The sequence below is a fragment of the Kogia breviceps genome, chromosome 1 (assembly GCF_026419965.1).
Source record: "Kogia breviceps isolate mKogBre1 chromosome 1, mKogBre1 haplotype 1, whole genome shotgun sequence".
In the NCBI taxonomy this organism is placed as follows: Eukaryota; Metazoa; Chordata; class Mammalia; order Artiodactyla; family Physeteridae; genus Kogia; species Kogia breviceps.
In genome coordinates this window covers 25,241,622-25,267,164 of record NC_081310.1, presented here as the reverse complement: position 1 = coordinate 25,267,164, position 25,543 = coordinate 25,241,622, and the positions used below count along the sequence as shown (strand labels likewise).

The following is a 25,543-nucleotide window of genomic DNA, read 5'->3' as shown; positions in this document are numbered from 1 at the left end:
TTAACTGCTGAATCTGAATGACAGGTATATGGGATTTCTTATACTATTTTCTCTCATGCTGTATGTGTTCAGAAAGTCTCATAGTAAAAATTTGTTCACACAAGAGAGAGAATCACCCTAATGAAGGATACATACAAATTTACCCTGTTATCTGACCCTCTCGTACCTTTTAGGTTGCTGAGAATGTCATTGGCTTCTTGTAAGGTATTTCGTCCCTTTTTAGCAGCTTCCTCCGCAAGAGCCTTGGCAGCATCAGCTCGGGCTAGGAGTTGGTCGGCAGTCTGCAAACACATCGCAGATAAGAGGACAAACCCTCCAAGGTAAAGCCCTTCTCTCTCCCAACAGACCAGGCACCTACAAGCCACCACCCTGACACTGGCCAGTATACAGCAGGTTAGGCCTGGGCATCAGCATAAGGCCCTCCTCTGAATACTTTTTCATGTGTTTTGTTGCTTCTGCCATTGTGGTAACATCACAGACACAGCCTACAGTCAGGCAGTTTCAATTTTTGCCTCAAGAAATGAAGCAACTTGCAAAACAAACCAACCTGCTGTTCAGTCTTTCCTTTTTCCAGAAGGTTCTTTACTTCAAATTCCTTCCCTCTCATGTCCTGTCTGAGGTCCTCATAATCTTTTAACTTCTGGTCAATCAGACGATCCAGTTCCTCAGCTTCCTTCTTTATTTTATTTGCCTCATTCTATGAAAAGCAAGTAAGATCATTATATTTTAGGCGAAAACAACTAAACTGACGAAAAGGTAGGCTTAGTAATTCTATACTTAGTGGATATTTTTAAAAGAACAGCACAGGGGCTTCCCTGGTGGCGCAGTGGTTGAGAGTCCGCCTGCCGAGGCAGGGGACGCGGGTTCGTGCCCCGGTCCAGGAAGATCCCACGTGCCGCGGAGCGGCTGGGCCCGTGAGCCGTGGCCGCTGAGCCTGCGCGTCCGGAGCCTGTGCTCCGCAACGGGAGAGGCCACAACAGCGAGAGGCCCGCGTACGGCAAAAAATAAATAAATAAATAAAAATAAAAGAACAGCACAGATCAAGATTTTATGGACCTTTTAAAAAAAATTGAGGTATACTTACACAAAGTGAAATGCACAGCACTTAGTTTGATGAGTTTTGACAAATATATCCACCTGTGTAACCAACATCTCAATCAAGATACAGAATATTTCTACCCAGGAAATTCCCTTGTATCTCTTTCCAGTCAATTTCCACGCCCACCTTTCCAACAGTGCAGCTGCCACTGGTCTGGTTTTTATCATCATAGATTAGTTTTGCCTACTGTCAAATTCCACATATATGGAATCATACAGTATGTACACGTCTGAGGAGACCTAAAACTTTATGGTAAAAACGAAGTCAACACCTCAGATGTAAAAAGTGAAACTTAATAAATTGCAAGTTTAATGTAAAAAATATACCATTTATATAGAACTTGGTATGAGGATTCATGATTAGAGTACAGAAGAAATAAAATACTACCAATCCCTACATATTTTACCTGCCCCAAAGCATCCTGATATAGTTCTTTCATTAAAACCATTCTTTTATCTCTCTCTTGTTCAAAACCAGGGTAACGACCTAGGTGTAGTCTGTTTTAATTAATCCAAATATATTATAATTTGGATTTCTATCCAAGATTTAGGAGTGATTATTCCTATCACTAAAGGAGTCTTTGCTATTTAATGTTTATAACCACAGGATTTTTTTTTAACCTCAGTAAGTTCTATTAACGTATCTAAACTAGAACTCAACTTTACCAGTGAGCTGCTGGGAGGACGGAGGAGGTGGGTGCTGATGACAGCTGCAGGGCAGTCAGAAGAGCTCCTACCCAGACGGAGGGGGTCTGTGGCTGTGTGTTTGGTAGGAAGAGGGTAGGAGCTGTGAATGGGGGACGGCAGTGACAGCCAAAGACCGTGCACGCAGGCTGTCAGCACCATACCTCCATGGCTTCTGAGTCCACGGGAGTCAGCTGGGCAACACTGGCATAGATCTCCACAGCTTTCTCACCAGCCTTCTTGGCCTCCTCATGTACTCGGGCAGCTTGCTTCTCTAGATCCTGTGAGATGTTCTTCGCTTGTTCGTACCTAAGGAACAAAAGATGTGATCTGATGAAAACCCTAGTTGCTTTTACCATCTTAATGTTCACCAGATTCAATCCAGTTTAAATCACCGTGATAGTATTTCCAAAACCTCAAAGAAATGTTATATTAAAATGCTATTATTTAATACCAACAGAGCTTACATTTAGATTTCATCTCATCACTTCTATTTATAGCATATGGTTTACCATATGCTTTCTTATTTCAGAGACACCTGTTAAATATTTGTAGCTCAAATATATTTTCTCTGCTTACTCAATGATATTTTTTCTCTTCTCCTTTATGCAGAATTGTAAGTATCATGGCTAGTCGTTACCATTCTCTGCTGATACAGTAACTGGATCAAATAAAATCTCTGTGGCTCTACATCCCCTGCTCTAATTACTGCATCATTTCAAAAGCATGATTAACAAAAGAAATCTTACTGTATGAATACATGGCCTGAACTCAATAGCATTTAATTTTTTCTTGAACTGGTGTTACTTACAAGAACAAATGAAGGGCTATAAACCACTTTTAAATTACACTTACTTTCTATTAAGCTCTTCAATCTCAAACGCTGTTTGATTTTCTCCTGCCAGTGTCCTCAAAAGCAGATTATATGCCTCAGTTGATGTATCATTGGCTGCCTTTGCCACTCGTACAATGTCATCAGCTTCTTGTTTATGGCTGTATAACATAAGAGGAAAAACAAGCCATGAAACACAACTGTCTAAAAGGGGAAAGAAGGAGAATTTAGGTAATGCTTACCTTATTAATATACATAAACTAATGTGGGCAGAGTTCCACAAATATTGAGAAAAATCTTATAAATTTGGAATTTTGTTATCATTTCAGTGGGGCTGAGTTTATAAATAGCGTTCTGTAATCTGAGAAAATGATATTTCCCAAGGATCTTAAGGATATAAAATGTATAGGGGCAAATGCTTATATTTCTTAAAAATTACTTTTAAATATAATCATTTAAGGGTATTTATATATGAAACTGTGTACACCAGCAAGAACTCATTTCTCTAGTCATAAACACAAATCCCAGACCTCATCTTTAATTGCTTCTCTGGTTCTGTTACTGCATAGTCTTGAAACAACTCTGACTATTCAGATTTCTCACATGCAACCTAGTTACTGGCCAGGAAGAGCAACTCAACAAGGAACATGTCAACATGGACTCCAGACAAATAACGCATTTTAGCTGGGCAAATGCTAAGGTTTTTTCAACTCTAAAATTTCATACTACATTGTCACACTGCAATACATAGCCATTCTTTTTGATATGATAATCTTTCCTTCAAAATTCATGCATGAAGTACACCACAATTAATTTCCAAGACCTAATTTTCTCGAGAGTTTTCTATAATGTTTTCAGCTGTCTTCTTTTAATCAAAAAATTCAGCTCTGAAACCATGAATGTTCTATGAGCTAAATTACAACAGTTCACACCCATTTAGAAAGAACAGAAAGAGAGCACATATGGTAAAGCAAGAAGCCAATGTAACTGCTCAGACATTGAGGCTAAAATTCTAACATCAGGCTTATTTAAGCACCCTGTACCTATGAGGTCTACTAGCTGTTCTGCAATGCATTCGATAAACATTTATTGAGTACTTACTATATGCCAGACATTGTTTTAATCATTGGGACTTCAGCAGTGAATAAAGCACACAAAAACACCTGCCCTCACGGAGCCTACATTTTAGCAATTTTATTTTTAAAAAAATGTTTTCACTTGATGCCCTCTACAATTTAAAGTCTTCTTAAGAAATTACCTTACATTTAATCAGGAATGAAATGGTTTGTTTCTGATTTTCACATGTACTATGGGTTAGTAAAAGTTTTCTATTGAAACTTGAAAATTAAACATTTTTGTTGAAAATTGAAAAATTTAAAAAAATAACGAAATTCTACTGAGCTTAATTATCTATTAACTTTAAGGTTTCAAAATTAAAAATCTAAAAAATGTTATGGTTTCCCTTAGATGTGCAAATATAATTTCCCTCCAAACCACCATATTATAATGTTCAAAGTAAATATTCTAATTTCAAAGTAAAGGGAAGCAAAGAGTACATGTAGCTAATCGCATTTCAGAAACGAGAGCAAACTTTGCACGAGTGGGTTACATGGGAAGTGTGTGTGGGGATAGGATGAAACCACGTGTGCACACCGCGATGAAAGCCGTAACTTAACCATTAAAGAGGGAGCTGGAGGTTACCGTTCAGCAAGCTTTCGTGCCTCATCCGCCAAAAGAGTCATGTTGTTTGGGTCCCCTGTAGATTCTGGCTGAGTGATTGACTAGAGAGGAAATAAACAAAGCACTAATCTCAAAGGAATGAATTATTTAAATTTAATAAAGCAAGTGTCAAAACTAAATTTTCCCTAGTGCTACTTAGAGAAAGAACGTCTCTTCTTAATTTCAGAGATCTTCAGGTAACGTCAGCATCCTTGATTGCGGATTATTATTTCTATTTTCAGCAGAGAATTAAGGAAGCTTAGGGACTTCCCTGGTGGCCCAGTGGTTAAGATTCCAGGCTCCCAGTGCAGGGGGCCTGGGTTCGATCCCTGGTTAGGGAACTAGATCCTGCATGCTGCCGGTAAGAGCCCACATGCTGCAACTAAAAGATCCCACGTGCGGCAGCGAAGATCCTGCGTGCTGCAACTAAGACCCGGCACAGCCAAATAAATATATATATATATATTTTTTTTTTTAAAAAAGGAAGATTAAATTGCCTAGTGCCACAGAAGGAACAAAGCTAGAGAAAGGACCCAGATGTCCTTTGGTTTTAATCCAGTTTGTGATAACTATTTCATGGCAACTATGAGCAATGTGGCTTTCTTGCTCCATGTCTGAAGACAAATAAAAAGATACAAGGAGTCAATTTAGCTGAAGAAACATTCCACTACCAGTAAAAGCCAAGGCACTCCCTCAGCCCCACATCAGACCTTCCCAGTCACTCACCACATTGGCGATGGCAACTTTTGCCTTCTCAAGTTCTCTGGATGCGATTTCAATCAACTGCTCTGTGCTTTCTACCCGGGCACATGCTTGTTCAGCCAAGTTTCCGGTCTCTTCAATGGTATTCCGGATATTCTGTAAACGGCTAATTTGGCTGAATAAGGTGTTATTCACTCTCTGGAGGCGATCCATCAAATTTTGGTCTACATCTGCAATCACAGTGCAGAAGAAAGCCCATAAATTATCTCAAGTGGGGTTCGGCCGGGGAACACATATCATCTCACGTGAAATCTGAGGCGCTGCTTATCCTTACTCTTCCAAAAACAGCAACTTTCTGACAAGTTTCCCTAAGTCCATTGGCAGAGCTGGTCAGTCCTCACTGTGCCCAGCAGTAGCGCCACTGTTACATTCACCTACGGTCTCCAAGTGGGTTAACTGGAGATTAACACACTGTCTCTCCCACTTGACTATGAGTCCCTCATTCTTACTCAACACTGTATCCCCAGTCTTACACAGTGACTGGTAAAGAGAAGACACTCGAGACATGTCGGCTGAAGGAAAGATTTTGATATTCCACACATGCAAGATTGAATCATAAAAATACAGTGTTGTTAAAAGCACTACCGGCCCTGAGAGCTGGACATTTTTCTAAACTAGGAAAAAAATCGGTTCAAAACTGATGTTGAGGGACTTCCCTGGTGGCAGAGTGGTTAAGAATCTGCCTGCCAAGGCAGGGGACACGGGTTCGAGCCCTGATCCAGGAAGATCCCACATGCCATGGAGCAACTAAGCCCGTGAGCCACAACTACTGAGCCTGCACTCTAGAGCCCGTGAGCCACAACTACTGAAGCCCGTGTGCCTAGAGCCCGTGCTCCGCAACAAGAGAAGCCACCGCAATGAGAAGCCCATGCACGGCAACGAAGAGTAGCCCCCGCCTGCTGCAACTAGAGAAAGCCCACGCGCAGCGGCGAAGACCCAACACAGACAAAAATAAATAAATAACATAAGTAATAAAAATTCTTTCTGAAAAAAAAAACTGATGTTGAAATATGGAACGTTAAAATTATTTTGTATTTTAAACTAGACTCTTGCTGCCACCTCCCACCGCCTGGCACATCCATGTAATTTCTTTCAAATTGATCTCTGCTTTTGAAAAGTTCTTCAAATTGTTCTCTATTAATTATGCCCATTCAATTTAAACCTCATACCTGTGTCCTAATCAATCAATCAATATAAGCCCATGCAAAGATAATTCTGACATTATTACAATTCTCAATGTCATGAAGTTATATTCTAATATACAAGAATCATTAAGTCAATCCTATTCAAAATTGACCAGTTCTTATTTCTGCATGGTGTTAATGTTGGCATCTAAATTTTCCAAGGAATGTAAAAGAGATGAGAAGTCAAAGTTAAGATCAACAAAGATGAATACAGGTTTGGAAAAATAGCAACTTACAAGCAGGGCCACCCAACCAACACACATGCAAAGCTGGTGGCCTGCAAAACATCTCATCCAACTATACAAAATGGCCCTGCGCGGATGATTACTTAAAACAATTCTTTGATAATCCAAAGATTTTTAAGAAAACACAAAGTATAAAAACAAGCTGAAATCATAGAAAATCATTTATATTTAGGAAGTGTAAGCATTGGCTTCATTGGCTAATGAAGTTATAGAAGCCCCTTCCCTTTAGAACTTCAAAAAGGTAACAGATACCGATCTCTCTGGCCAGTTCTTTACAGAAACAATAGTATCCCAAAAAGGGAACAAATAACCTAAGTAGATCACTTCAAAGCCCTCAAATTCCAAGTGTCCAACTGCAAGACCTAATTGCACCATATAATCTCCTTTCAAACTGCAGAATAAACACAAGTTTAACTACAAATGAACACTTAGGGAGAGTCTGAAAGGGTAAATCATTTTGAAGATATTTTTATTCTTGGCTAGTTTGAACCTAAGTAGGAAAGGTCAGCCAGGAACTCCATGAATCAGGATTTGGTGGGAGTGGATTTTAACTCCAGCCTCACAGCGGTACTCCCCAAGCTACCAGAAGCAGCCTGTTATGCTCCCCCATCTTTCAGGTGGCTCAAGGGAAGGTATGGTGGCCATGGCTCCTATCAGAGCTTCTGTCCCACAGAATCACCGGCTTGGGCAGAGGAAAGTACGTAGCCACTGTGGCCAAAAAGAGCCAGATGCAACTGGGGCTGCACCAAGGTGTGGAGCCTGGAGGAGTGGCAGTGCTGGCTGACCTCCCCTTCCTGCCTCTTGGCCATGCCCATGTGCTGGTGCTGCTGGCACCAGAGCTGCCTGCCAGGCCCCACCTCTCAGGCTGACTGATTGGCACTTAAGAATGATCAGCCCATGTTCAGTTCTTCAACGGATGTGGCAGGACAGGTGCGAATTTGCTGTTACAAGAGAATACATTAAGGAAAGAAAATGTGTGTCCAAATTTGAAAATGAACAGCCTAAAAAAACCACCATTGTTTACACAGAACAGGAAACATCTAAATTCTTCTTAATCTATGTTTAAGACTTAAAATGTAACAACAACTGAAACAAAACACATACGGTTTTGACCTCTCATTTTGTTTTTCAATTTCTAAAAATTTACCTCATAGAACCATTTTTGGACTGTCCTAATAAAAATTAAACAAACTGGCCCAAACCAGATACATCCAATTTCTTCCTTCTCGACTTCATTAATTTTATAAAATCTTAGGGACATTTACAACAAGAAATAAGCAATATATTTAGTTTTTGTTGACCCGTACTCCGACAAGAGGACTTCTCTAACTCCAGATGGAAACATCATCAATAGGGAAGTTGATCACTGTGGTCCCGGGTGTATCAACGTTAATGCACATTTACTATGAGTATCTGATGAGCATCTGTGTCTCAGTGATGGAAAACTCCAAAACAAAAGTGACTTCAGCCCAGTGGTGAGCACCTTGATAGAAGGATTTATAAATTGCTTGGATTTTAACATCTAACAGTTTTTGATGTGTTGGGAGAATTATTTCTGCTTAGTGTATCTTAAAACATTGACAGGTTCTTTTCTACATGTTTAAAAAATAAAATAATTCATATTCTAAACAGAGTTTAAAAATTGAGAAAGAATTTTATAAAACCATACTACTTAACCTTGCATTAGGAGCTACATCTAAAGACGGGACCATCTTGTAGAAATTACCCACTTGTTTAATCGTGTATACCTTTGACATCCTGAGCCTCACGAAGGAGGTCAGTCACCTCTCTCTCTGCTTCCTTTAGTCTATCCTCAAAGGCTTGATCCGTCACCATCTCATCCCCAGTTCCAAGGTTTGCAATGAGATTCTCTAATTCCTGGAGTTTTGCTCGATGATCAGCAACCTAAGCATGATGGAGGAAGAAAAGGGAAAGGTAGGGTGTACAGACATTCCTGAAGAACTCGACTGTGCTTCCTGCAGGAACAATAAACAAAGGGGGTACTCTAGAACAGGGGTGCCCAACCCCCAGGCTGTAGACCGGTAGCGGTCCGCGGCCTGCTTGGAACCGGGCCACACAGCAGGAGGCGAGCAGCGGGCGAGCGAGTGAAGCTTCATCTGCTGCCCCCCATCGCTCTCCACGGCCCGCATTACCGCCTGCACCATCACCGCCCCCCATCGCTCCCCATCGCCCTCATTACCGCCTGCACCATCACCGCCCCCCATCGCTCTCCATGGCCCGCATTACCGCCTGCACCATCACCTCCCCCGATCGCTCTCCACGGCCCGCATTACCGCCTGCACCATCACCTCCCCCCATCGCTCTCCACGGCCCGCATTACCGCCTGCACCATCACTGCCCCCCATCGCTCTCCACGGCCCGCATTACCGCCTGCACCATCACCGCCCCCCATCGCTCTCCACGGCCCGCATTACCGCCTGCACCATCACCGCCCCCCATCGCTCTCCACGGCCCGCATTACCGCCTGCACCATCACCGCCCCCCATCGCTCTCCACGGCCCGCATTACCACCTGCACCATCACCTCCCCCGATCGCTCTCCACGGCCCGCATTACCACCTGCACCATCACCTCCCCCGATCGCTCTCCACGGCCCGCGTTACCGCCTGCACCATCACCGCCCCCCATCGCTCTCCACGGCCCTCATTACCGCCTGCACCATTACCGCCCCCCATCGCTCCCTATCGCCCTCATTACCGCCTGCACCATCACTGCCCCCACACACACACCCTGTCCACGGAAAAAGTGTCTTCCACGAAACCAGTCCCCGGTGCCAAAAAGGTTGGGGACCGCTGCTCTATAAATATGGAGGTCTACACACTCCATGTATGTATACTTTTAAGTAGATGACATGGGTAGTTTTTCCTCATTTCTCTGGCTTCAAAAGAAAAACTGGTTGATTCCTTTGACGTTAAACTCTACATGCTGATGATTCTCCAGTTCTGACCTCTCCCTTGTGTTTGAGATTACGTAACTGATATCCCCACTTGGCTCTCTGACAGGTATTCTCAACTTAATATTCAAAATTCTACCCTCGGTTTTTTTGTCTTAAATATGTATTCTCTGAGTCATCGCCATCTCAGTAAGTTATACCTACAACTACCTTAAGCAAAAAACCCAAGATCCATCCTTGATTCTTCTCTTTCCCTAACCTTACCCTCTCTCATACCCTGCCTTGCCGAACACACATATAATATTTATCCAATTCAATCTAGGCTTCCCCTTTTGCCCCACACCTAACCATCAATCTTCACACAGCAGAGTGCTGTTCTTAAAATATAAACTGGATTTCCCAGCTTAAAAGTCATTAGTGCATTCCCACTGGATTTGGAATAAAATCTGAATTCCTTACTCTGGTCAACATGGTGCAACGTAAGCTGCCTCTACCAACCTTTCCAGTCTTATCACAAACCACTCCCTCTTCACTCAGCAGGCTCCAGACACCCTCCAGCTCTGAGGCCTTGGTACCCCACGTTCCCTCTGCCTGGAACAGCCTACCCACCACTCCTCCTTTGGTTTGCTCTTTCTTGTCCTTAAGATCTCACCTTAAGTGAGTTTCCATAGAGGCTCTATATAAAGTAGCTCTCCCCCGTTATTCTCGGTTTGTATTCTTTCTTGCACTTATCTCAGTTAGTATTTCTTTAGTTTTTATTATTTGTCTCCCAACTGGAACCTGAGTCTTTGAGAACAGGGACTGTGCCTATTTTGTTCACCATTTTTTCTCTAGAGCTTAGAGCATAGGAAGTGCCCATTCAACGTCTGCTGAATGAATGAACACATGCACTGTTGGCAGCTGACCTTATCCTTTACCAGCCGGTAACAAGCTGGACATTCCTGGCAGCCAGGCCAAGACCGATTGTAGAAATAGTTCTCTTCACACTGGTCACAGCGATTCCCCACAAAGCCTTCTTTGCATTCACAGAGACCATCATCTTTGCACTGGAGGGAAAGAGACCCCTCAGGATGACAGTCACAGGCTGCAGAATAAAGGGAAAAGGGTACATGATAAGGAAAAAAAGGAAGAGTGCATTTTCTTTTAACTCACATTGATATCAATAAGCCAACTGTCCTATCATTAGAATTAGATGCTTCGTGAAAAACAGGCTGCTTTAGAATTTAAATGGTTAAGCCTGCTTAGCAGAGAAGCCAGACATTTTTAAAACAACAGTAAATTTTAAAGTCAGCATCTTTTGGAGGGGGCACATTTCATGTGACTGAATAATTATAGAAATTAGTCTATTATAGAAAGTGCCCTTTTTGTGCACTTGGAGAATTTATCTCTACCTTCATCTCTCCACTGTTTTTCTCTCACTAAGGAACTAGAAAACCCAAATGCTAATGCTTATTTTCCATTATTTTATAGTTTGTTTACTCCTATTGTTCTCTGAACGGAGCCAATGACTTATGCTACATTCCACAGGAGAAATGAAGGAATTCAGAAAGCAAAAACCCAAATTGTTCCGCGGCCTAATTCCAGGCAAGTGTTTATGCCAAGGAGCAGCAGATGTGGACATGTAACCGCACCAAAAGGGCCCCAAGGGTGGGAAGCAACTGAGCCAGTAAGACAACAAACACGTTTGAGCAGAATGCCTCACTGTTTCATTTTCTGCACTAAGAAGGTGATCAATTAAAACGTTTCATTAAGCACGGGGAAGGCTCGGTAACCAAAGGGTAATCATCTGGAAAAATTAAAGCCTGGAAAAAGGAAGAACCAGAAACACTGTAAAAGAAGACATCAATAGGGTGGTTGCAAAAGAAACTAGAGAGGCTTTCGGTCCTCTGAGCTTTCAAAAAATGGATAATATGTCTTGAGTAAAGCATCTATGATGATTTGGGCACAGCCCTAGGAGCTGTGTGGCTACACTGAGGCTGTCAAGGTCCTTTCTGGACTAACAGTTGCTAACTGGAATGAGGCGAGACTTTGCCACCAACGCCCCTTACGTTTACAGCCTTCAGGTCCAAACCCGAAGTGGTGGACCTCGCAGCGCTCGCAGTGCTGACCGGTGATGCCAGGCTGGCACTCACACTGGCCAGTGTGGGTGTCACACTGTCCATTGGTGGAACCCAAAGCATGGCAGTCGCACCTGAAAATGAACACAAGACATCTCTCAGGTAAGAAAAAAACAGACTTTAAGCAAACCTTTCCTTTTTGTTCCTTTCAGCCTAGGACTGATGTAATTTGTATTAGAAAACAGAATGTTAAGGGCCATTATGACAGACGTTAAGGGTTATTAAAACCTGAGGTTCAAGTAATTTTCATGAGTTCTACTCAGAACTTCTTTTTCTAACCCAACCCACACAAATACTTTTATTTCACTACTAAAACTACTACCCATGGCTCTCCAATCTGGCACCACATGGGCGCTGAATAGGAGGTCTGAAAACAGGAATTCCCAGGCAACTGCAACCCTTGAAGGTCTGATTCTAAGCGTCTCAGAAAGGACCATATAATTTGTATTGTTAAAAAAATGTTGTGACACTGACACAGCTGGGGCCACTGCATTCCACTCTTTTCTCCCATTACTTAATTACAGCTCTCCAGTATTGCCTCGAAACGGTGCCTTGCCTATTTTAGGCACTCAGATAATTCCTGAACAAAGCCAAGCCAACTATGAGCCATAACTTATAAAAATTCATCTGACAATAAAAAAGCAAAGGTCACTTGAACCAAAGGCAGCTGCCATCTTACCTCTCACAGCCCTGCCCGCTCTGCAGGTTGTAGAATCCAGGGTCACAAGCTCCACAGTCCCGGCCGGTCACGTGAGGCAGACACTCACACTGCCCGGTCACAGGGTTACAGCTGCTCTGCTGCTTCACGGTCCCATAGGGGTTGCAGTCGCAGGCTAAGGCAGGAAGACAGAGACAGCAAAAGATGCAAATCATCTGAGAGAAATACTCAAGTATAAAGAACACAGATTCTTCAGATCTGCATTATCCAGTACAGTAGCCACTGGTCACCGGTGGCTGTTGAGCACTTGAAATGTGGCTGGTCTGAATTGAGATGTGCTGTCAGTGTGAAACACACACTAGACTTCAGAGACTTGGTGTGGAAAAGAACATACATCTCAAAAATTTTTTACTGATTACTTGTTGAGATGATAATACGTTAGATAGGTTAGGTTAAATAAAATATAGTGTTGAAATTAATTTCACCTGTTTCTCTTTACTGTACTGTGTCTACTAGAGAAATTTAAATTACATAAGTGGTTTGCACTATATTTCTACTGAACAGTGCTGCATTCGACCAAACAACTGTAAATGTTTAAAGAGGCCGTGCAATGATTCTCAGAATGAATGAATATAACTGTGACAGAATCTGGCCGATGGCCAATTACCTTTGCACTTGTCTGCTGGATTCGGAGCCAGGGGATTTCCAAAAAATCCGTCTTTGCACCGGTCACAGTAGAAGCCAGCTGTGTTATAGATGCACTTCAGGCATTCTCCCGTCAAGCGATTGCAATTTCCAACTGCATTGGGATCGATGTTGTCATTGCACTGGCACAGGCGACAAAGCCTCACAGGGCCGTTTCTACCCAGAGGGTCTCCAAAGTAGCCATCATCACAGAGCTCACATCTTTTACCTACGCATGAGACAATCTGATGTTATGCAAGAAAAGCCCTTAGATGTTTCTAGTGCTACTGGTCACAAACAGTCTGGAGTAACCATCAGATGCAAGGCAACATGGGGCAGTGGACATGGCACCAGCCTAGGAGAGCAGAGGACCTGGGCTGCAGTCCTGGCATGGTGAGTGACCTTGGACACATCTCCATTTCCTTACAAGAAAGATAGCACCTGTTTTGCCTCCTTTGCTTCAGTTGTTTTGAGGATTAACTGAAATCACTCACTAGGAGCGCTTTGTAAATGAGTCCACCTCAGGTTTATCAACCTTTCCAGTCCCAAGGGCTGGTACATTCATCTATATTTGTTTTTTCCGATGATACTGAGAAAAATGAAAGATGACTCTTGATACCATACATTTCTTATACCACAGGGTGGCAGGATCATTCTCTTAAACAATAAAAGGCATGTGCTAATCCTTGTTTGAGCAGTGCCAGCTGGCACAGGAGAGACGTTGGAGATCATCATTTGCCACTCACTTCTATTACAACTAAGGGAACAGAAGACAGGTTGAGAAACTTGCCCACAACCAAACAGCTGATAGTAAGAGACAGAGGTAGCATTCAGGGCTCTTTCCACTGTATTAAACTCACTGCTCCTCATCCTTCTTTTTCCACTTTCCCAGTATTATTAGCTCAAGCTGTGTTCTAGGTATCTTTGTAGCCAACCGGGCCTGAACTACCTAAACTTTTTGCAGAAACAGAGATTTCTTCATTTACTCATCCCACAAATACTAACTGAGCATCTACAGACGCTGCTCTAGGTTATCAGGGTGATGTGCTGAACAGGGTGGATGAGGTCCCTGCTCTCACAAAGCCTATGCAGCAACTGAGGGAGACCAGTTCACAGACATATAAATAAACAAGATCACTTCGGAGAGCGACACACATAAAAAAAGTTAAACAAAACAGAAACCATGACAGAGAGACAGGGTGAGGGCTACTTTATATTGGGTGGTTAGAGAAAAACCTCTGTAAGAGGAGACATTTGGGATGACAATGGAAAGACACAAGAAACAAATCATGATAACATCCAAGAGAAGAATGTTCCAGAAAAGCAAGATAAGCTTGTGGAAGCAGTAAGAGAGAACCATGTAGGTCACAGTAAGGAAAATGGGTTTAAAGTACAGTGGGATGCTATTAGGGTTTTTTTTAAGTGATGAGATCTGATTTACATTTTAAAAGTATTATCCTGGCTGCTATATGGAGATGGGTTGTTGGAGAGCAGAGTGAAGCATGGAGACAAATTAGGAGGCTATTTCAGGTAAGAGATGACGGCAGAGTAGACCAGGGTGGTGGCGGTGAAAGTGGTAAAGAGTGCTCAGATTTGAGAACCAGCAACACCTGCTGACTGTGCTCCTGGGAAATGAAAGAGAGAAGAATCAAGGATAAGCCTCGGATTTTAGCTTAAGCAACTAGGTAGATGGTAGTGTTTTTACTGAGATGAACAAGACTGGGGAAGGAACAGGGTTAGGGTTGGAGAAAGTCAAAGATCTAGCTTGAATTTGCTTAAATCTGACACTCCTTTAGCCATCTGATTCAAGATCAGACCAGAAAATATTTGGCACATTCAAACTAGTGAGACTTGAGGAGAGACATTCACAGAAAGACAGACAGGATGAAAAGGCAGAGGGCTATGTACCAGATGAAGGAACAAGATAAAACCCCAGAAAAACAACTAAATGAAATGGAGATAGGCAATCTACCAGAAAAAGAATTCAGAATAATGATAGTGAAGATGATCCAGGACCTTGGAAAAAGAATGGAGGCAAAGATCAAGAAGATGCAAGAAATGTTTAACAAAGATCTAGAAGAATTAAAGAACAAACAAACAAAGGTGAACAATAACTGAAATGAAAAATACACTAGAAGGAATCAATAGCAGAATAACTGAGGCAGAAGAACGGATAAGTGACCTGGAAGACAGAATGGTGGAATTCACTGCTGCAGAACAGAATAAGAAAAAAGAATGAAAAGAAATGAAGACAGCCTAAGAAACCTCTGGGACAACATTTGCATTATACGGGTCCCAGAAGGAGAAGACAGAGAGAAAGGACCCGAGAAAGTATTTGAAGAGATTATAGTTGAAAACTACCCTAACATGGGAAAGGAAATAGCCACCCAAGTCCAGGAAGGGCAGAGTCCCACACAGGATAAACCCAAGGAGAAACACACCGAGACACATACTAATCAAATTGGCAAAAATTAAAGACAAGAAAAATTACTGAAAGCAGCAAGGGAAAAATGACAAATAACATACAAGGGAAATCCCATAAGGTTAACAGCTGATTTCTCAGCAGAAACTCTACAAGCCAGAAGGGAGTGGCATGATATACTTAAAGCGATGAAAAGGAAGAACCTACAACCAAGATTACTCTATCCAGCAAGGATCTCATTCAGATTCGATGGAGAAATCAAAAGCTTTACAAACAAGGAAAAGCTAAGAGAATTCAGAACCACCAAACCAGCTCTACAAGAAATGCTAAAGGAACTTCTCTAAGTGGGAAACACAAGAGAAGAAAAGGACCTACAAAAACAAACCCCCCCAAATTAAGAAAATGGTAATAGGAACACACATGTCGATAATTACCTTAAATATAAATGGATTAAATGTTCCAACCAAAAGACACAGGCTTGCTGAATGGATACAAAAGCAAGACCCATATGTATGCTGCCTACAAGAGACCCACTTCAGACCTAGGGACACATACAGACTGAAAGTGAGAGAATGGAAAAAGATATTCCATGCAAATGGAAATCAAAAGAAAGCTGGAATAGTAATACTCATATCAGATAAAATGGACTTTAAAATAAAGAATGTTACAAGAGACAAGAAAGGACACTATGTAATGATCAATCCAAGAAGATATAACAATTATAAATATATATGCACCCAACATAGGTGCACCTCAATACATAAGGCAAATGCTAACAGCTCTAAAAGAGGAAATTGACAGTTAACACAATAATAGTGGGGGACTTTAACACCTCACTTATACCAACGGACAGATCATCCAAACAGAAAATAAGGAATCACAAGGTTTAAATGACACAATAGAACAGATAGATTTAATTGATATTTGTAGGACATTCCATCCAAAAAACAGCAGATTACACTTTCTTCTCAGGTGTGCATGGAACATTCTCCAGGATAGATCACATCTTGGGTCACAAATCAAGCCTCAGTAAATTTAAGAAAATTGAAATCATATCAAACATCTTTTCTGACCACAACGCTATGAGATTAGAAATCAATTACAGGGGAAAAAAAAAGTAAAAAACACAACCACATGGAGGCTAAACAATACGTTACTAAATAACCAAGAGATCACTAAAGAAATCAAAGAGGAAATCAAAAAATACCTAGAGACAAATGACAATGAAAACACGACAATCCAAAACCTATGGGATACAGCAAAAGCAGTTCTAAGAGGGAAGTTTATAGCTATACAAGCCTACCTCAAGAAACAAGAAAAATCTCAAATAAACAATCTAACCTTACACCTAAAGGAACTAGACAAAGAAGAACAAAAACCCAAAGTTAGCAGAAGGAAAGAAATCATAAAGATCAGAGCAGAAATAAATGAAATAGAAACAAAGAAAATAATAGCAAAGATCAATAAAACTAAAAGCTGGTTCTTTGAGAAGATAAACAAAATTGATAAACCTTTAGCCAGACTCATCAAGAAAAAGAGGGACAGGACTCAAATCAATAAAATTAGAAATGAAAAAGGAGAAGTTACAACAGACACCGCAGAAATACAAAGCATCCTAACAGACTACTACAAGCAACTCTATGCCAATAAAATGGACAACCTGGAAGAAATGGACAAATTCTTAGAAAGGTATAACCTTCCAAGACTGAACCAGGAAGAAATAGAAAATATGAACAGACCAATCACAAGTACTGAAATTGAAACTGGGATTAAAAACCTTACAACAAACAAAAGCCCAGGACCAGATGGCTTTACAGGTGAATTCTATCAAACATTTAGAGAAGAGCTAACACGCATCCTTCTCAAACTCTTCCAAAAAAATTGCGGAGGAAGGAACACTCCCAAACTCATTCTATGAGGCCACCATCACCCTGATAGCAAAAACAGACAAAGATACTACAAAAAAAGAAAATTACAGACCAATATCACTGATGAATATAGATGCAAAAATCCTCAACAAAATACTAGCAAACAGAATCCAACAACACATTAAAAGGATCATATACCATGATCAAGTGGTATTTATCCCAGAGATGCAAGGATTCTTCAATATATGCAAATCAATCAATGTGATACACCATATTAACAAACTGAAGAATAAAAACCATATGATCATCTCAATAGATGCAGAAAAAGCTTTTGACAAAATTCAACATCCATTTATGATAAAAACTCTCCAGAACATGGGCACAGAGGGAACCTACTTCAACATAATAAAGGCCATATATGACAAACCCACAGCAAAAATCATTCTAAATGGTGAAAAAGTGAAAGCATTTCCCGTAAGATCAGGAACAAGACAAGGATGTTCACTCTCCCCACTATCATTCAACATAATTTTGGAAGTCCTAGCCACAGCAGTCAGAGAAGAAAAAGAAATAAAAGGAATCCAAATTGGAAAAGAAGTAAAACTGTCACTGTTTGCAGATGACATGATACTAAACATAGATAATCCTAAAGATGCCAACAGAAAACTACTAGAGCTAATCAATGAATTTGGTAAAGTTGCAGGATACAAAATTAATGCACAGAAATCGCTTGCATTCCTATACACTAATGATGAAAAATCTGAAAGAGAAATTAAGGAAACACTCCCGTTTACCACTGCAACAAAAAGAATAAAATACCTAGGAATAAACCTGCCTAGGGAGACAAAAGACCTGAATGCAGAAAACTATAAGACACTGATGAAAGAAATTAAAGATGATACCAACAGATGGAGAGATATACCATGTTCTTGGACTGGAAAAAATCAATATTGTGAAAATGACTATACTAAAGCAGTCTACAGATTCAATGCAATGCCTATCAAATTACTAATGGCATTTTTTTACAGAACTAGAACAAAAAATCGTAAAATTTGTATGGAGACACAAAAGACCCCGAATAGTCAAAGCGGTCTTGAGGGAAAAAAACAGAGCTGGAGGAATCAGGCTCCCTGACTTCAGACTATACTACAAAGCTACAGTAATCAAGACAATATGGTACTGGCACAAAACCAGAAACATAGATCGATGGAACAGAATAGAAAGCCCAGAGATAAACCCACGCACATATGGTCAACTAATCTATGACAAAGGAGGCAAGGATATACAGTGGAGAAAAGACAGTCTCTTCAATAAGTGGTGCTGGCAAAACTGGACAGCTACATGTAAAAGAATGAAATTAGAACACTCCCTAACACCATACACAAAAATAAACTCCAAATGGATTAGAGACCTAAATGTGAGACCGGGCACTATAAAACTCTTAGAGGAAAACATAGGAAGAACATTCTTTTTTTTTTTTTTTTGTGGTATGCGGGCCTCTCACTGCTGTGGCCTCTCCCGTTGCGGAGCACAGGCTCCGGACGCGCAGGCCTAGCGGCCATGGCTCACGGGCTTAGTTGCTCCGCGGCATGTGGGATCTTCCCGGACCAGGGCACGAACCCGTGACCCCTGCATCGGCAGGCGGATTCTCAACCACTGCGCCACCAGGGAAGCCCAGGAAGAACATTCTTTGACATAAATCACAGCAAGATATTTTTTGATCCACCTCCTAGAGTAATGGAAATTAAAAAAAAAAAAAACAAAAATAAACAAATAGGACCTAATGAAACTTAAAAGCTTTTGCACAGCAAAGGAAACCATAAACAATACGAAAAGACAACCCTCAGAATGGGAGAAAATATTTGCAAATGAATCATCGGACAAAGGATTAATCTCCAAAATATATAAACAGCTCATGCAGCTCAATATTAAAAAAACAGGGCTTCCCTGGTGGCATAATGGTTGAGAGTCCACCTGCCGATTCAGGGGGTGCAGGTTCGTGCTCCGGTCTGGGAAGATCCCATGTGCCATGGAGCGGCTGGTCCCGTGAGCCACGGCCGCTGAGCCTGTGTGTCCGGAGCCTGTGCTCCGCAACGGGAGAGGCCACAGCAGTGAGAGGCCCGCGTACCACAAAAAAAAAAAAAAAAAAAAAAAAAAAAGACACATGCACCCCAATGTTCACTGCAGCACTATTTATGATAGCCAGGTCATGGAAGCAACCTAAATGCCCATCGACAGACGAATGGATAAAGAAGATGTGGTACATATATACAATGGAATATTACTCAGCCATAAAAATGAACGAAATTGGGTCATTTGTAGAGACGTGAATGCATCTAGAGACTGTCATACAGAGTGAAGGAAGTCAGGAAAAGAAAAGCAAATATCATATATTAACGCATATACGTGGAACCTATAATATGGTACAGATGATCTGGTTTGCAGAGCAGAAGTTGAGACACAGCTGTAGAGAACAAACGTATGGACACCAAGGAGGGAAAGCGGCAGGGTGGTGGTGGTGGTGGTGTGATGAATTGGGAGATTGTGACTGATATACACTGATGTGTATAAAATGGATGATGAATAAGAAAAAAATAAACATTAAAAAAAACAAAGACAAAATTGAAAATTATGTCCCTATTAATATTTAGTTTAATATCCTTATATCAAACTATTCTTTTTTGAGAAATGGTAGGGAACGTTGACTAAAATGTTTATATACAGCACCATCCTATGCAGTGTCACACACTGGAGAGCATTTTTTCAAGAATAATTTTCCAGTGATTAAAAATCCATGGGATATTTGTATATTAAGAAATTAGAACATGATAAAAATGGCATGTCAAAACATCAAAGAAAAGATAGATAATTGAAAAAAAAAAAAAAAGACTTAAGGAGAGTGAATAAACTATACTATCCACAGAAGGAAAGGGATAGCATTGAGAAACCACAAGTAGAGCATAGCACCTGGGATAGTAACTGCAGGGCTCCAGAACCCTGGCCTCAGAGGGTGGGTGGAGGGGGCAGTTACCGGAACCTAATAGTTTCTACAACTTTCTTAGAAAGGGCTGTTTGGAGAAGGTCACCTGCCAAGAGCTGGTAACTTTGATTAAGGTCACCAAACCACAAGGACCCTACAGAGGGGGCCTTGGAATACATGCTCTGCCTGCACTCTCCTTCCTCTCTCTCTGATCTCCTGTGTGCTTCCCACCACCTGCACTCAAATGGAGGTGGCCATGTGATGTAGTACATGCAGGTCTCATCAGGGCGGAGAGGATAAAGAAGGGCTATGGAGGGGCAGATGGAAGGCTTCCAGCCCACCATCCAAGTGGAGACAGCAAGTAGGTAGCTGGTACTCAAGAGAGCGAGGTCAGGGCTAAAGACATGGAGTTTGCAGTTGTAGGCACAGAGGGGCTTTTGAAGCCTAAAGATGAGATTTGCTCACCTAAGGAGAGAATACAGATAAAGCTGACATGAAAGCCCTAGGTTGAGAAACAGAAGTGATCAGAGGAGACCCAAGAGAAGGGAAGAAAAGTAGAAGAAAACCAAGGTGAGGGAAGTGTCACAAAAAGCAAGAGGAGAACATGTGTGGAGCAAAGTGAGTAGTGAACAGTGTCCAGTGCTGCTGAGAGACCAGGTCAGATAAGGACTGAAAACGGACCACTGCATCTGGCAAACAGAGACACTGAAGAGGTAACAGAAAATGTGGCCGGGGGTAGGGTAGGACACGAAGAAATAGGATGTTAAGAGAGGACAGAAAGCTAGGGGCCCTTCTTGCCTCTAGGCAAATACGCAATAGTTTCCAGACCCACACCCAAGATCCTTCTCCAGATTAGGATTAAGACACCATTTCAGTTCTGCTTTTTCATCAGATAATTTAGCTAGTCTAGATACGATCCATATTTAAAATGTCTTAAAACCTGTTCTGGATAAAAGTCAATGAAAAAATCTGCTAGAAAACTTAAAACAGAGCTACATGATAGCCCATGAAAAGCTCTCATTGCAAAATATCTTCCACAGCTACAGCTAGTCTACCCCTCTGTCTCAGAGTCTAGGATGTAGGTTCAAGTCCAGGCTGTACTACTTATATGACTTCAGGCAAGTTATAGACTTCTCTTAGTCTTGGTCTTCCTTATTATCCCTCCCACACTGGGAGTGGTGCCTTCCTTTCTTCTTCTTTAGCACTCTTGTGTGTGTTCCTTTATCTGAACTAACCACACTGTATTAAAATGATCTGTGCTTTGCTCCACACTTTTAGACCCTGACGATTAGGGACCCTCCTTTATTCATCTTCATGTTCCAAAGCCATGTACTCAAAACATTTTGTTGAAAAAATGATTATTATTTTTAATTTACCTGAAAAGATTGTTTTAAGTATTAAATTAAATGCAGAATCATCTCACACGTGAAGATCTCAGTGACTATCAGCAGTTATTCATAGTCTTAAACAATTTTCTAAATGAGGAACATCTTACTTTGTTTCTGCAACCTCTATTCATTTATTCAATAAATACTTGCATTCATTCAACAAACACAGGTGCCAAACACTATTCTGGGTGTTAGGGACACAAAAGTGAATTAAACAGACAAAAGTTCCTGCTGTCAAGGAGCTTACACTGGGGGTGGAGGGGGAAGATAGGCAATCAACAAATGAATACACATAAAAATATCAAGTGGCTAAAAAGTGCTATGAAAAGAAGTAAAGCAGGATATAGGAAAATAAAGAGTGATGGTATTGGACTTCCCTGGTGGGCTCAGTGGTTAAGAATCCACCTGCCAATGCAGGGGACATGGGTTCGATCCCTGGTCTGGGAAGATCCCACGTGCTGCGGAGCAACTAAGCCCGTGCGCCACAACTACTGAGACTGTGCTCTAGAGCCCGTGAGCCACAACTACTGAAGCCCACGCGCCCTTAGAGCCCACATGCTGTAACTACTGAAGCCCGCGCACCTAGAGCCTGTGCTCCGCAACAAGAGAAGCCACCGCGATGAGAAGCCCACGCACCGCAACGAGAGAAAGCCTGCACGCAGCGAAGACCCAACACAGCCAAAAAAAAAAAGACTGATGGCATTATTTTTCACAGGGTCTGTGCTATTTTCATGCAGACTTCTACATCCTAATTAACATCCTCAAGAACTGCTATAGATCATTTCCTTCAATCCAGGTGATAACTAACAAAACAAATACAGCTGACCCTTGAGCAATGCGGGGGTGGACTGATCCCTCTGTACAGTCAGAAATCCTCATACAGCTTATAGTCAGCCCGCCCCCACCTTCTGCGGCTCCTCTGAATTTGCAGTTCCACATCCATGGATTCAACCAACTGTGGACTGTAGTACTGTAGTATTTACTACTGAAAAAAAATCTCACGCAAGCGGACCCACTCAGTTCAAACCTGTGTTGTTCAAGGGTCAACTGTATATTTCACAAATGTTCCGTGAGAAGCATCTGGTGAGTGACTAATATGTGTATAACATTTTCTAAAATCTCCATCTCTCCGGAAGCATCCTGAATAATTTTACTTCACCCTTGATACTATTTAGTATAGATATGAGAACGACTCCACAAGGCCTAACTGTTGAGTTTACTGTCCAGTGAAACAACAGAATCAGTAGAGGGATCTCTTATCAAAATGCTCTATGAAGTACTTCTGAGAGTAGACACTGCATGAGGGATACTTACTATACTCTGTGGCAGCAGAGTAAAGGGTCCTAAGAACCTGGGTACAGCAGGGAGGGTTCATTGAGGAGAACCATCCTGCGCAAGTGACGTTTCAACTCAACCCACAGAACAGACAGGAGTTGGCTAAGAAAAGTGAGAGAGTCGCGTAAGCACTCTAAAGAAAAAGAACAGCACGTGGCAGGCCAGAGTCGGGCACACCTGAGCCCGGGAGGGCTGAAGCAGAGGGTACAAGGGCCGTGGTGGGTGGTGGGGAACGAGGCTGGAGAAGTCTACGTCTAAGAGACTCTGTTGGGCCACTGTTTTCTTTAAAAAAAAAAAAAAAAAAAGAGAGAGAGATAGAGAAAAGAGTCAAAAATATGAAATTCTACACTAACTTCTACTCCTTATTTTTTCAACTACCTTAAGCAAATGACTGGCTCTCCCTGTGTGGCACTGCCCTTGTGCTCGATGTGCGGTCAGGGGAGAACTGGAAGGAAGGTGGAGTGTTTTAATGTTTCCCAATGATTAAAGAATGTTTTGATGAGACACGAGAGATACAGATTATGAGCTCAGTGTTTTGGTTTTTCTACTTACGTTCATGCTCTCTAGCAATATCTTTTGAACAAAGAGCTTGTAATGGAGTCAAAGGCTGTATCAGAAGCCTGGCCAGGGCTTCCCTGGTGGCGCAGTGGTTGAGAATCCGCCTGCCGATGCAGGGGACACGGGTTCGTGCCCCGGTCCGGGAATATCCCACATGCCGCAGAGCAGCTGGGCCCGTGAGCCATGGCCACTGAGCCTGTGCATCCGGAGCCTGTGCTCCGCAACGGGAGAGGCCACAACAGTGAGAGGCCCGCGTACCACAAAAAAAAAAAAAAAAAAAAAAAAAGAAGCCTGGCCAGAACCTCTCCATTACATGGAGGCTAAAGTCAGTGGAAGAAAGGGGAACAGTCAACAGCGAGCCCCCGTCTCCTCTGTCAATCAGCACAGGCAACTCCTCGAGTAGCTAGGAAAGATCTGGTTTTATGTTCTTATCAAAAAGAAAGAAACTCAGAGAATGGGAACAGAGGTCTTAGCCAAAGCTCTACAAATATTTTTTTCCCCAACTAAATGCGATGGGCCCTGATACACCGAAAGGATGATTTAGATAAAGAATTTAAAGAATTTTAAAATTACCACTTTACAAAGAATCCCAGGGCAGCCTCACAAACTAACAATCAAGTTTTGATTTGCATCTTACAAGGGAGAGTATATTGTAGTGATCATCATCTTTGGAGCCAGAATGCTTGGCTTGCAATTCCAGCTGCTCCAATGACTAGCCATGTGGCCTTGGACATGTAACTTAATGTCTCTGTGCCTCAGTTTTCTTAGCTGTAACCTGAGGATAATGCAAGAAGCTATCTCAGAGGGTTGTGAGGATTAATGAGGCAGTACATGTTCAAGTGCTTAGAAAAGCACCCGGCCATAAAAATGTTAGCTATTGTGAGTATCTGATACGCATTTTACAAATCCATAATAAACCTGTTTCCTACAAAACTTCTGCCTACTAGGAAAACTAATCATGGAACCAAACAAAGAAAATCCAAAAACCTCCAAAGTCCTTCTTCCCAAGGTGTTTCTATGGATACAGCAGACTCACCAGTGGTGCCAGTAGGACAGTTGGTGCACACCACCTCCTGTGTCTTAGGGACAACAGCACAACTGGAACCCCCAGGACACGGACAGGGCTGGCAATCAGAGGAGGTGCCCACGGTTGAATCTCCATAGTACCCGTCACTACACTTCTCGCAGTGGGGCCCGGCTGTATTCTCTCTGCAGTTACAAACACCTATTTGGAGAGCAGGTGTGAGAAAACAGGCGAGTGTATAAACAAATAAGACAATGAGCATTTCCAACCACCTGCTAAAGAGAGTTTAGGTCTAGCGGTCCCCAAAGGTCACCTTCTCACCTGTCTCAGGGTCACAGGTCTCACTGTGCCCATTGCAGGTACAGAGCACACAGGGACTATATGGTCCAAGACTCGGAGTTTCTCTTCTGTAACCTGAGAGGCACATCTCACAAAACTGCCCTCCGTATCCCACAGGACAGGTGCAGGACTCCACCCAAGTTGCAGGGACCCCAGGCCCGGGACGAGCGCTTGCCAGGGTGACATCATCCAAATATCCAGCACCTGTGTATGATGTGGAGAAGAGGATCATTGAACTGGCTTTCGTAGTCCAAAACTTCTTGCAAAGTCAATAATGCTAAAGGGTAACCACACCCCAAATTTCAGAGACAATCAACCATCCGTTTAATTCATCTGTTGGAGAAAATAACCAGAAAATAGCATTTAGAACAATTATGTGCTACCTGGTGCTAAGTATCTGGAATGGCGGTAGAGCAAACTTCATTTTTTAAGCGCACACACACACACACACAGAAGATTTGTTCGATTTTACAGTTCTCCCAATCACCAATGTGAAAAATGAAAAGCACTGGGCAATAATCTGGGGCAAGAAAAGATAAAAGGAAGAATGCGGAAATAATAAGAGTTTAAGGCTACAGCCATTAAGCCGTGTTTTTGTTCTTTTGCCACAAAATCAGGCACTGATCGTAGAGTTCAAGGATAAGAAAGCAGGGAAAGCACCTGTCGACAAGTACCACTCAAATTATATTTTTTGCCGTGCATAAAACAGAAAAAATAAGTAAACAAGTTCTAA

General features: G+C 41.9%; 1 protein-coding gene across 1 annotated transcript in view; it reads right to left on the bottom strand.

The window, feature by feature from the left end:
• Positions 1–25,543, bottom strand: part of LAMC1 (laminin subunit gamma 1) — a 128,314-nt gene that overhangs the window by 9,958 nt on the left and 92,813 nt on the right. The window contains exons 12-24 of the mRNA XM_059074762.2: positions 24,793–25,014; positions 24,484–24,672; positions 12,880–13,125; positions 12,234–12,387; positions 11,486–11,628; positions 10,343–10,521; positions 8,273–8,429; positions 5,060–5,265; positions 4,316–4,395; positions 2,638–2,775; positions 1,947–2,091; positions 548–697; positions 167–281 (exon numbers count right to left, since the gene is read on the bottom strand). Coding sequence (XP_058930745.1) covers positions 167–281; positions 548–697; positions 1,947–2,091; positions 2,638–2,775; positions 4,316–4,395; positions 5,060–5,265; positions 8,273–8,429; positions 10,343–10,521; positions 11,486–11,628; positions 12,234–12,387; positions 12,880–13,125; positions 24,484–24,672; positions 24,793–25,014 — 2,124 coding nt within the window. The remainder of the gene's footprint in view (positions 1–166; positions 282–547; positions 698–1,946; positions 2,092–2,637; positions 2,776–4,315; positions 4,396–5,059; positions 5,266–8,272; positions 8,430–10,342; positions 10,522–11,485; positions 11,629–12,233; positions 12,388–12,879; positions 13,126–24,483; positions 24,673–24,792; positions 25,015–25,543) is intronic.